The sequence below is a fragment of the Papaver somniferum genome, chromosome 5 (genome assembly GCF_003573695.1).
Source record: "Papaver somniferum cultivar HN1 chromosome 5, ASM357369v1, whole genome shotgun sequence".
Lineage (NCBI taxonomy): Eukaryota > Viridiplantae > Streptophyta > Magnoliopsida > Ranunculales > Papaveraceae > Papaver > Papaver somniferum.
In genome coordinates, this window is record NC_039362.1 from 15,301,665 (window position 1) to 15,314,486 (window position 12,822).

General features: G+C 37.2%; 3 protein-coding genes across 3 annotated transcripts; all 3 read left to right on the plus strand.

Annotated features, from left to right (window-relative positions):
- The first annotated feature begins 6,080 nt into the window (after positions 1 to 6,080).
- Positions 6,081 to 6,800, plus strand: LOC113278793. Its single transcript, XM_026527540.1, has one exon. The coding sequence runs from the start codon at positions 6,081 to 6,083 to the stop codon at positions 6,798 to 6,800; it is 720 nt and encodes a 239-aa protein (XP_026383325.1).
- Positions 6,801 to 7,440: 640 nt separating this feature from the next.
- On the plus strand, positions 7,441 to 8,892 carry LOC113278794. The gene has a single exon (XM_026527541.1). The coding sequence runs from the start codon at positions 7,441 to 7,443 to the stop codon at positions 8,890 to 8,892; it is 1,452 nt and encodes a 483-aa protein (XP_026383326.1).
- A 938-nt stretch (positions 8,893 to 9,830) lies between these two features.
- On the plus strand, positions 9,831 to 10,508 carry LOC113281036 (histone H3.2). Its single transcript, XM_026529674.1, has one exon. It carries the CDS (start codon positions 9,907 to 9,909, stop codon positions 10,315 to 10,317), a length of 411 nt encoding a protein of 136 aa, XP_026385459.1. The 5' UTR covers positions 9,831 to 9,906; the 3' UTR covers positions 10,318 to 10,508.
- The last annotated feature ends 2,314 nt before the right edge of the window (positions 10,509 to 12,822 follow it).

A 12,822-nucleotide genomic window follows, 5' to 3' on the forward strand; every position in this document is an offset into this window, starting at 1 on the left:
ATATAACCTCGAAACTCCGATGCAGCTGCGTAAAAGCAAAAGTTCACATTGAGGATCATGTAACTCCTGAATCTTATCCATGAGCTTCACGGTTTTGTCGACCTTACTCATCATAATATTGTTGCAGAAGTCCGTGTCAAGGCTGACTGGACCACCAAGCAATTTTACACCATCCTTAGGCTTACCAATATTCGCAGGAAAGACATTGTCAGCATCTCTTCTCCAGTCGTAAGAAGGCCAGAATAGTTCTGTCTTCGAAATATTTAGATGTAACCCGTATCCTGGTCCATCATCTTGAAGGTGAAACAAAAGAATCAAATACAAGGTACAATGTCGATAGAGGGAAACCTAGCAACAAGTTGAGCCCTTACACCGTTTTGAATTGAAATACCTAATTTATAAAAAAGAGAATTACCTATTTTATAATTGAGATCATAATTAACTATACAATTTCTCAACCTCGTCAAAAGAAACACCATGTCTTCACTAAGTTCGCCTAAAGTGGAGAAAGCAAGAACGCCAAAACCAAACCCATGAGTAGATACCTTATCCAAATATTTCGCCCTCTTGCATGAAATAGCATTATAAATGGCGACACCCGGAACGAAAGTTCAACCATGAATACCGGAAAAAGGTGAAACACCCGTAACATCAAAAAAAAAACTTGCCCGTTAACCCAATTACATACAAGAATGTCGGACGGTTTCAAATCCTTACCATCATCCGATGAGAGCCCAAGATTGACCTCTTTTCTAGCTGGAACTCCATCCTTGTAAAATATATCCGAAACAATATCCCTAACAAAATCATGTCTAAACTTTACGCCCACCTCAATTGCACAATGAAGAGCATGATCACCATAAACATCCATTTTCCTCTTACAACAAGCACAAACATCAATAGCATTAAACATAGGAATTCCAAGTCTATAACTAGCAACTGCCCTGAATTGACGGGGTCCAAGTTTCTGATTAAGCCCAAATATTTGATTAATAGTAATAACTCACTCTGAGGGTAATGTAATTGCTTTACAGACTCCATGAGCTGTAAAGTTTTATCAATTTTCTGCTTCACAAGGTCACTGCAAAACTGCAGATTACAACTCACCGGCCCTCCCTAAAGCTTAACACCACGAGTAGGCATACTAATGTTAGCTGGAAATACTACATCAGCTTGACTTCTAGGATCAACGCAGGGCCAAAATAACTTTATCTTGCGAACATTAAGATGTAGCCCACGGCTACTGCCTTCAGCCTGAATTATCGACAGCGCTTTAGCTACTTCCATACTATCACCAGCAATGGTACCATCATCAAGGTACCATGCATGAAAATCCAGTTTGCACTTTCCTGAAATCATGTTCACTAGAGGGTGAAGAACCAAGGAAAATAACAGAGGACCCAACGGATCCCCTTGTTGGACCCCACAAGCAGATGAAAGTACAACCTCATTATAATAAAGTCTTGCTGGAGATGCATAACAAAACTCCATCCATTTGGAGATACTTAGGCATCTAAGTCTAACTTCCTGAATTAACTTGGTTCAATCAACCATATTAAAACCATTAGAGAAGTCAATTAGAAGCATGGACATAGTATTTTGTGTACCTTTCATCTCCAAAAGCCTGTTAGCAGCATGAAGAATACCTTCTGCTCCACAGGAAACCCCAACCCCGAACTGATGATCCCCTAGATATAAAGACAGATCCTTACAAACTGATTTAGCAGCTGGCTTCGAACATAATCTTCGCCAAATTGTACCAACAACAATTGGCCGTCGCCCACCTCCAGGCTTGAGAAGAGGAGTTAAGGGAGCACTCGCAATGTACTCCCCTAAAACAGATGGACATTGTCCAGCCAACCATAAATTGACTACCCCCGTAATGGATGCTAAAAGCTCATTACTCATAGCAGCAGCCGCACCACTCAAAGCATCTAAGAGATGCTGAGCCCTAAGCCCATCTCTGCCACATGCAATTGAAAAATAAGGAGAAAATATTACAAAGGAGTTATCATGAATAAATTTATTATTTTATAATTTTTACTTCATGCGATAGTTTCCGATTACGTATCCTGTGTATGAATGTTTATATTTTTGTTATGTGATTTCGGTTTTATGAGATGTATGATTTCGGTTTTTATTAACCTTCATATTCGATTTCATATGGTGTAGCCCTTATGATCTATGTGACTTTTTTATTTAGCGGGATTAAGTTCTAGCCCATGTTGGTAGGCTTTTTATCAAAGGATCATACAGTGTTCCGATTGAAACTCATATGCGAAAAGTCACAATATGTTGAATCAATTATAGCATAACATATGTGTTTCGGGTTTTCAACTTTTGATATTGGTACGCATTAGTTAAAATCAATTCAACCTTTCTTTGGTAAAGGTTGCTTTTGTTTTTGTCTTGTTCTTGCGAGAGGATGACAACACACAGGGGGAGAGTTCTTATTTGAACTTGATCTTAATGATATATCTTTCTTGGGAGAAGTGGCTGCGGAAATTGAGGTAACAATTTTATTTGTTAGTTAATTGATGAGTGCCAAATATTGTATATATTTATCCCTTTTTGTTGGCATTTAACTCATCTTTTGCGCATTAATTCTACATTTTATCCCATATTCTGTATTTTCATTGTTTTCAAGAATAAATATTTTTATTTTGCATTTTTAGGTAATAAATAAAGTCTGGATGAATTGCGGAGCAAAAAGTAGTGAAAAGCCGGGAGGAATTACGCAAGGAAGCCGCGAAGAATGTTGCGCACAAGACCAAAAATCTAGGAATGGGCTCAAGAAGGAAGAATTGTTCTTAAAGAAGATATGGGCTTGGCATACCCAAGGCCCAAAACCCTTACCCAAACCCATTTCCACTATCCAAGCCCGTATCGGATTTCAGCCGTCAGATCGAAGCATTTCAGCATCCTACGGTCGCTTCATCATCGCACATCAATCTCCGAAGCTCCCGCTTTACATCGCAACGCCCATCTCCATCTTGGGCCGTCCTTTTCGTTGCATTCCTCCATCCGACGGTCGCTACCCACAGCCTCCCATCTCATCGTTGGATCCACCTACCATCGTCACATCCCACGGATCAGCTCGCCAAACATCGAACCAGATGCTCCCGCTTCACACCCTAGCACCAAACCCTATACTACCACCCAAACACTCCCTTCTTCCCAAACATCGATCTCATCTTCTCCACCCGACCATTTCCAGAACCACCACCACCTGCTCTACCCTGCCATCATCTTCCCCGACCAGCCCAGTTCGTCTCGAGTTCCACCACCACCACAAACACCCGACAACACCACCACCATCACCCGACAACAAAACCCATCATCCTATTTCACCCATTTCATTAACCCTACCCACTGTTAGGGTTTTGACATGAGAGAACTAGGTTGATGGGAATTGAATTCGTAGCAGAGGAGCAGAAGAAAGCATGGGTCATCGACAAGAAGGACAAGGAACAACAAACAAGGAAATTTGGTGAGTGATTTTGAAAATCGAAAAAAAACCTAATTTCAAATTTAGGGTTTCTTAAATTTGGGGATTTGTTGTAAACTATAAAAGGGAAGTGTTAGGGATGTAAAAACGGTTCTTGGGTCATCCAAGTAACCATCAATTAGGGTTTATTTTAGGTTTAATTTTAATTTCAAATTTCAATTTTAATCCAATTTCATAATTAGGGTTCTTGTTCACTGTGTAGTGTTTGATGTTTTAGTGTTTAATTGTTTGATGTTTTGTTAGTCTAATGCTCTTAGTTGTATAAATTCACTGTTAGCTTAATGTTCAATTTCAATTCTTGCACTGTTAATTGTTCCTGTTAATTTTAATTGTTCCTGTTAATTGCACTGTTAATTTTAATTGCACTTGTTCTTGTTCTTGGACTAGTTCAATGTGTGATATTCCTGTTGTTAGTTCACTGTTAATTTGTCACTGTTAGTTCACTGTTAATTTGTCATGTTAGCTCACTGTTGTTGTCACTGTTAGTTAAATGTTCATTTGTTGTTCCAATTCACTGTCTTGTGATGTTAGTTTGATGGAATGCTAGGCTAGAAGCCTTTAAAGCACTTTTTTGATTGAGCAGTGGGGAGAAATTAGTGCTCATAGCAAGCTAATTTTCTTCCCACTCCATGTAATTGCTTAACTCTATTGCATTGTTGTGATTGAGCAATGGGAGGAAGTAGTGCTCATAGCAAGCTAATTCTCCTCCCATTCCTTAGGTATGCCTAGAGCCACTGCTACTACTTGCATTGTTATCACTTTCAGTTTCACCACATCCCTGCCCTTGGCCTTAGGCCTTGGTTCATTCTTGTTTTGTTTTGCTTTTGTTCACTGTTTTGTTGTTGCTGTTTAGTTTTTCCATTGCTTTTGCTCTGTTGCTTCTCTTATTCCATCTGCCCTGCAACTCTCTTGTTTTGCTTTCCTTTCCATTGCTTGTGCATTCTTTTGCTGCTTTTCTGCAGTTCCTGCTGCCTTTTCCTGCCACTTCTGCTGCTGCATTCCTTTCTAGTGCTACTGTATTGCTTTCCTGTGCACTGCTTGTGCAGCTGTTGCTGCAACTCATCTGCAGCTGCTGTGCAGCACTTGTGCTGCTGCCTTCCCTGTTGTTGCTGCTGCCAAGCTACTACCTGGTGCTGCCACTCCACTTCCCCTGCCAAGCCAAGTCCAGTTCCTGCAGCCAAGCTCAGATCCCATCCAACTGAGCCCAAGTTCAAATCAGTGAGGCCCAAAGGCCCAGATCCTTAACTGAAACAAAAGCCCAAGGTTTAGTTCACTGAGGCCCATTTCATTAAAACCAAAGCCCAAATTCATTAAGGCCCAATCCAATTCAGGCTTAATCAAAAGCCTAAGTTTAAGGCCAAAACCCATTAGCACTCAAAGCTCAATTTAAGCCAAAAGGCTTTTAAGCCCAAAGCAAATCTAGGAACCCAATTAGCTAAAACACTTCCAAAACACACCCGATCTCTGTGGATCGACCCGTACTTGCACGAGCTACAACCGACGACCGTGCACTTGCGGTATTACTGTAGGCCCCCGTTTCATTGCGCTTCATTTTATACATATCTCCGGGCCCACCAAGTTTTTGGCCGGGGATAATTTTTATACCCTTTCCGGGGCCTGCCATTAATCGTTTTCCTTTTTAAGAAAAGCCTGCATATATGACATATATTTTTCTTTTGCTTAACTAAATTTCGGTACAAATGAAATGTTCCATTAGTGTGTATGGATTGCTTTATATCATTTAGTTATTTCCGGTTTAGAAAAACTGTGTGAATTTATTTGGCTAATGGTTTAATATCTTCTTTATTTTTGGGTATCAAGTATTTTTGCTAAACGAAATTCGGTGCAATTGCGGTGCTGTAATATATATATATATATATATATATTTGTTTCAATTGCTTACGGTTAAGGAAAATAATTTTGCAAGTAAATTTTTTGGTTTGTAATTGTTTTTGGCTTGACATAATTACAGGGTCTTTTGCTTAGTCCAATTAATTCCGGATAATAGAAACTAAATTAATTCTGATCTTAGTTAGATTTGTCAATTGAAGGATTCGGTTATTCAAGTCTAATTGAATGCCTAGACAAGAAAACTAGTTAACTAACCTAGTGTTTGTCTTGTCTAAATGGAAAGGTATAGGTTATTGTCTGAATAATTAGAGCTGATGAGAAAAATAAAGTTAATTTGATTTTATCGAAACAAGCGATTGTACATACGCATCGGTTCAACAATAGAATTAAGGTTCTTAGTCGTTTTGTTGGACTACGGGTAAAATTGCTTTGGGAAATCGTTTCCTTGATAACATATTGAAATTAAATGATCCACATTGAAGTGATAGATGAGTTATAACATTTGAAATCGGGTTGAGTTGCGCTCTGCAAATCGGGCGATCAGCTCGGCGACTTTTTTTCACTTTCTGCATCCAATTTTCGATCTCTCTCTTCATCAATTCAGGTGATTTGAAGTTTCATTCCAATGATTGGTGTTGATTTTTTTTTCACAACCGTTGTCTGAACAAGGTTTACTACTAAATTTTTAGATCATTTTCATTGAGCTTGGAATTCTTGCGATATGGAACCTGGATCTAGGATGAACAACATTAATTTTAGTTTTTTCTCATATGAACCGAATGAGAAAAGAGTTGACAATGTAATCTCCACAACGATTCCATCTTTATATATACCAGGTGAAGATATTGATAACAGTTTAAATGAACGGATGTTTAGTTTAATTGGGGGACTCGATTTTGTCAAGTTGAAATTTGCTGCTGCTGAAGAATCATTGAGAAAACAATGGAAAACATCAGGTAACATTCAATTGATTCCTCTTGGAAAAGGTTTTTTCATTATTAAACTAGCAAATGAAGTTGATATGAAGTATATATGGAATGGGTTTTGGAAGGTAGAAGATCAAATTCTTAAACTAAGACTTTGGGAACCAAACTTTAACCTTGCAAATCAGAAATCAACAACTGCTTTTGTTTGGGTTAATTTCCCTGGTTTAGGAATCGAATACTGGAAAGAAAGCATACTTATGTCACTTGGTGATGCCATTGGAAGGGATATCAAGGTGGATGAAACAACTCTTAAAAGAGAAATAAGTTATTATACTAGTGTGCTTATTGAAGTTGATTTAGCAAATAATGTCCCCCATCATGTTCTTGTAACAACCAAATATGGATGTTTTGAGAAAGAGATACAAATTCCCAAAATTCCAGGTTTTTGCAGCCATTTCAAGGTGATGGGACATTTAGTAACTGAATGTAGAATGATGAGAAAGGAAAATTTATAGAATGAAAATACTGAGACAATTTCTAATGTAGTAGAAAAATTTGGAGAATGAAGGAGAAGAAGCAACAACATATTGGTTTTGATATCTGTCAATCTCCAAAATCTCAAATACCAAAAGAAGTTGTGGATGAAAACCTTAATGATAATGAGGTAGTTGAAGTTATTATTACTCCAGCTGTGAAATACATTGAAACTGTAACTGAGTATGGTAGCACAAGTACAAATTGCTTCTCTGGAAGAATTGAATCTACTGAAGAATTTCCTTCACTTTCCACAGAGAACCTGGTTAAAGTCTCTACTAGTATTCCTTCTCTATTAAATGAACAAAGTCCAAAAGTTACTCCTGCAAATACTTCAAAAATTAATTCTCATTTAAACTTTGGTGACGTAGAGGCCTTTGCTTCTGTAAGCAAATTTCAAGCACTGGTGGATGTAGATGAGCAGAGAATTTCAGATGAAACTATGAAGTCTCCCAAACAAGGAGCAAAAAGTATTTCTTCTGGTAAACCTGTTAAAGAAGTTAACAAAGGGGCTCAACCTAAAGGTATATCTCTTATTACTACAAGAAAACCAGCTGGAAGAATTTTAGTTAAAAACAAAGGAATTAGAGGTCCTAATTCTTCTCATAACAATTCTTCTTAATGAGGGTATTGTTCTGGAATATCAGAGGCCTTAAAAGAATTAGAGCCAAAGATAAACTCAGATCTTTAGTCAATCAGTTGAATCCTTCTTTAATTTGGTTAGCAGAGCCTAAAGTAAGAGCTAAAAGAAATTTTGTAAAAAATTTGAGATTGCCTGGTATGAGTCAAATGCTAATACATAATTCAGGTGACACTGAGAAAGGCAATATTTGGTTATTATGGCACTCTTCATTATCAATTCCATCAATTATTTCAAGCACAAAACAAGGCATCACTGTCAGAGATGGAGATGTCCTTGTTACTGGTATTCATGTTGCATGCTTAACAATGGACAAGAGGGAACTATGGGAAGAATTGATGAATATTAATGCACTACAATTTCCATGGCTAGTACTTGGAGATTCTAATACAGTTTTTAGTTGTGATGAAAAAGTAGGTGGAAGGAGTCCTCTAAGAACATCAATGACAGATTTTAACAATTGTTTAGATTATTGTGGGCTTCTACAAGCTCCAAGATCTGGAATTCAGTTTTCACGGTGCAATAACATGGTGGGTAAAAAGAGAATATTATGTGATCTTGATAAAGCTTTCTTTAATACTAAATGGTTGGATTTGTATGCTACTTGGAGCTATAAAGTGGGAGTAAGAGGAGTTTCGGATCATGGTGCTTTGATGGGAGATACAACTGACATTTCTAAACCTCAAAACATACCTTTTAGATATCAACCAATACGGACTTCTCATCCAGAATTTCTGCAACTTATAAAAAAATCATGGGAAGATGAATGTGTTGGAAATCCTGTTTTTAATTTTATGAGTAAGCTTAAGAGGTTTAAAATCAGGGTAAGGAAATGGAACTGGGAGGTTTTTGGCGACTTAAGAATCAAAGTCAAAGAAACTGAAGATGAAGTTTTAAAATCTACATTGCTCTCAGATGCTCAACCACAGAATGTAACTCTGCTCAATAACCTAGTAACTGCAAAAGGAAAACATGAATTTGCATCTCAACAATACAGTGAATTACTAAGATCAAAGTCAAGAATCAAATGGGTGAAAGAAGGTGGTGCAAACACAGGTTTTTTTCATACTTCAATGAAGGTTAGAAATGCTCATAATAACATTGCAGAACTTGAAGACTCAAATGGTAATATTGTTGTTGAACAAAACCAAATTGCAGATTTGTTAGTAAATCATTTTCAGAATAAATTTGAACATCAGGAGGTGAATTATGAAGAAAGTTTTTTTGACTCTATCCCTAAGGTAATAACTGATGAAGATAATGCACTTATGGATGCTCTGCCTTCAGCACAAGAGATTGAAGATGTTGTTTTTTCTATGGATCCAAACAGCTCTCCTGATCCTGATGGATTTCCAAGTAGTTTCTACAGATTACTAAAAGTTTTACTGTTGGGTGCTGTACATTTGTCTCAATTTCGGTGGCAATTATTGTAGCATGATTGTAACATTGACGAACAACTTATTTGATTCCCTCTGATTTAAACAAGTTTCTTATACATAATCAAATCAGCTTAATATTCAAATTTACTCATAAAGCAAACATCCTTGTACTAAAGATGTAACCAACTACTTCATTGTCCACACCATGTCTTGTATAAATACTAACATGAGGTGCTCTTATTTTTCATTTTACTTGAAATTTATCGTACCTTTTTTTGTTAACGTTTAATATGTTGTTTTCTATTTATTTCCCGAAGAATTCATTTTCTTCGCCTTTTAGCTATTTTTTCTCAAATATATATTGTACTCTAATTATAATTATGTAACCTTAAGCTGGTCGACATCTAACAAAACCCTAGCACTATATGTACTAGTCTCATAATTCTAACGAGTAATTCACTTTGCTCTGATTTCATTCCCATTCTTTCTGGTGGAAGTTTCCACCTTCTTTGATTTCTATGCAGGATTAATGCAAATTATTACCACACGCCAATATTTACTTTTCTACTCCATCTAGAAAATAGACATTCATAAAAATAAATTTCAAAGTTCGGGGTTAAAATATCCCGCCACTTCTCCCATTCTATTCGAATCTTGTCTTTCTCCAAGAGTGAAACTAAAATTCACAATCCGTAAGAAATTTTATAGGAGTATCATTCACAGCCGTGGACAACAATAATCCCGATCCGAATGAAACATTTCGAAGTAATAACACCCGTCGATAAAATCACAATAAATGAATTACCACCGATGATAACTTTAAGCGATCCGTATGAGACCTTATGTCATTCACATGTCGATAACAATATTCACGATCCGGATGAGACATCTCAAACTAATAACACCCATCGATAACATCACAATCAACGACCAAAATTGATTACTAATCCCACCTCGGATCGTTGTTTCAGCTATAAATACCAAACCCAATTTCTCATTTTCACTCGCAATTCACAAAGCAAATTCTCTTTCTTCTCTGAACCCTGAAATCTCTCATCTCTTTTATCAATGGCTCGTACCAAGCAAACCGCTAGGAAATCAACAGGAGGAAAGGCACCAAGGAAGCAATTAGCAACAAAAGCTGCTCGGAAATCTGCACCGGCAACCGGAGGAGTGAAGAAACCCCACAGATTCAGGCCAGGAACTGTAGCTCTAAGAGAAATCAGAAAGTACCAGAAGAGCACTGAACTCTTGATCCGTAAGCTTCCATTTCAACGTCTGGTTCGGGAGATTGCTCAGGATTTCAAAACTGATTTGAGATTCCAGAGTTCAGCAGTTGCAGCCCTTCAAGAAGCAGCTGAAGCTTACCTTGTTGGACTATTCGAAGACACTAATCTCTGTGCAATTCATGCTAAGAGGGTTACCATTATGCCCAAGGATATTCAACTTGCTCGTAGAATCAGAGGTGAACGTGCTTAGAGGAGGAGATTAACAAGGTCTTTCTGTCTTTCAATTTCTTAGTGGATTTTGTAAATGTTTTGGGGGTTTCTAGGGCTAATTAAGGATGAATGAAATGTGGGTCTGTAGTTTCCAGATCTAATGAAATGAAAAAAAAAACTAGTTGATGTTATTTTCTATCCTGAAAGTTTCTATTGTTATCATTTGTCTGATTTGACTGTGTGTTTTGTGTTTTCAGATTTGTCTTATTTGATTTTGTTCTGAAACTTAAAATTCGATTGGATGCAATCCAAATTGAGATTATGCACTAATACCCATTACCTTGTAGTTTGAGTGTTCTTTTGTATTCCTTGAACCTGCAATACCAGGAGTTCTTTTTGTTTTACACTAGTAATTTTGAAGCTTCTATTCTGAATTGAACTCATTTGGAACGTTTTAGTTCAATTTCGTCAAGGAAGGCTTTGGTTTCTTCTAGTCAATGATCATTGTCTGCAAGTTTGTTCTTGTGTTTTTGTGTTATGGATGCTGAGTTTTGATTAGTTGATGTTTATGTAAATCATGTTACTGTGCATTCCGTAAGGTGGATATTGATTGAAATTCTTAGTTGAAGTCTGCATATGGGGGATAGTGTGTTCTGACGATACATATTAGAGGCTTAGATTATTTGTCTTGGTTTCAGATGTCTCAGAGGAAAACAACATTCTGCAAGCAAAAGCTCAATATGCAACATAGCCATTTCAGACCGGTAGCAAATATCAAACTTCAAGCAGCACATTTGTGGGTTGGATTTTTTGTTTTTTGTTTTTTGTTTTTTATCAATACAACAAAAAAATTTATAGATAGGAGGAAGAAGTACAGAAGAAGCCATGGGGATCCCACTCGGATACAACACCAAAACAAGAAGAAAAAAGCAGCCTCACCAAACTGCACAATAGGGTGAGAATTGCAAACAAGCATAAACTGATGGTTGATTAGCTCTGGACAAGAAACTGTGGCATGAAATATGCAACCTGCCCTTGGTAATTTCCACATTCCATCTGATTGCCTCCCCCTGGCTGAACAGCCATCATCGGATACTGCATTATCATTGGATACGAAACATTCAACCCATTAGTACCAAAATTCCTGAAATCGAACCCCTTGATTGCCATTGCTGGTACCACTGCAGAGCCATTCCTTAAGTTCTGATTAAAGGGTTGAAGAACATACGCTGGTTGCATCTGCATACTAGCCTCACAGCCTCGAGATGTAGTAGTAGCCCCAACCCCTTTATCGGAAGGAAATTCACTTTTGATATTGCTTTGATTTTCTGCATCTTGTATGTACTCAATTTTCTCATCTACTGTTTCAATCTTCAAGTCCACCGATAAGCTGTTGTAGTTGATCGGCACTTAACTTATCGAACCGGTCATCCCATTTTAATCCATCAGCACTACTGTTATCATCTTCAATCTTGTTCTTTCCATCTTCTCCAGAAGATGATTTAGTAAGATCAATGTGTCTTTTGGTGCGTTCTGCTTTCGGAATACTAAGATATCGCCTGACGATTCGGGTAAATCCTTCGGGTACTTATCATACAAGCTTACAAGCATCGACATCAACTAATGTTAAGAATTCGTAGATTTTCTTCTGCAATCCTTTGATTCTCTTGGCATATGTTTGGAACCTGTTTCACATCAATTCCTTCTCTGACTTGCCACTATCCATCATCTTCTTTGATGCCTAGTCCTTATGGGTTGTGATGTTGGGGAGGTTTATAATTTGGGAGTCCCCTCGAAAGGAATTTCTATTTCTATTCGGTTTCTAATTTTTGTTCGTGGGCTTTCCGGGGAGTCTTGGACCTCTTGGTCTTGGAATTTAAGGGTTTTGGGTTTTTCTTCATTTTTTTTTTGCTGGGATTTTATTTCTTCAATTTAGAAAAATATATAATCATGATACTAGTCTTTTGTTTTTTCTTTTCGTTTTTGCTTCATAGAATTATATTTTAATTAATTCAAATCAAAGTGTGATTACATGGTTACCTATAAGATTATAAAAACATCAAAATGCAAGTAAATCACGAATGGAAAGAGCATGGACCGTAAAGATATCCAATTTTAGTAATGATGAATGATGGTATGACGGAATCAACTCCGGCCATTTAAACTGATTATTTTCTTCAAAAAGAAATGCTCCAAAGAAAACATAGTATCATGTCCAAAATTGTGTACGTCCAAACGAATTCGGATATCCAAGTCTCTCTCGTTGGAAATAAATCTAAAGCGAAGAAGAGCAAAATTATTGATGTTTTTGATAAATCAAAAATAACAAGCCAAAACATACTATAAATATTTGAAGAGTTGTGTTGGAAAATTGACACTAAAACAGGGTGAAGAAAAGAATGTTGTATTAGGGTTCAAGGCTCTAATGAAAGATTCTTTTCGACAATTATTCGACCCTTTCCCAATTGAATTGGCGAGTACAAATAGGTCAATGAATATCGCCGTCAGGATACTTGAAGCCCCACAACAATGTTGGATTCAAAAC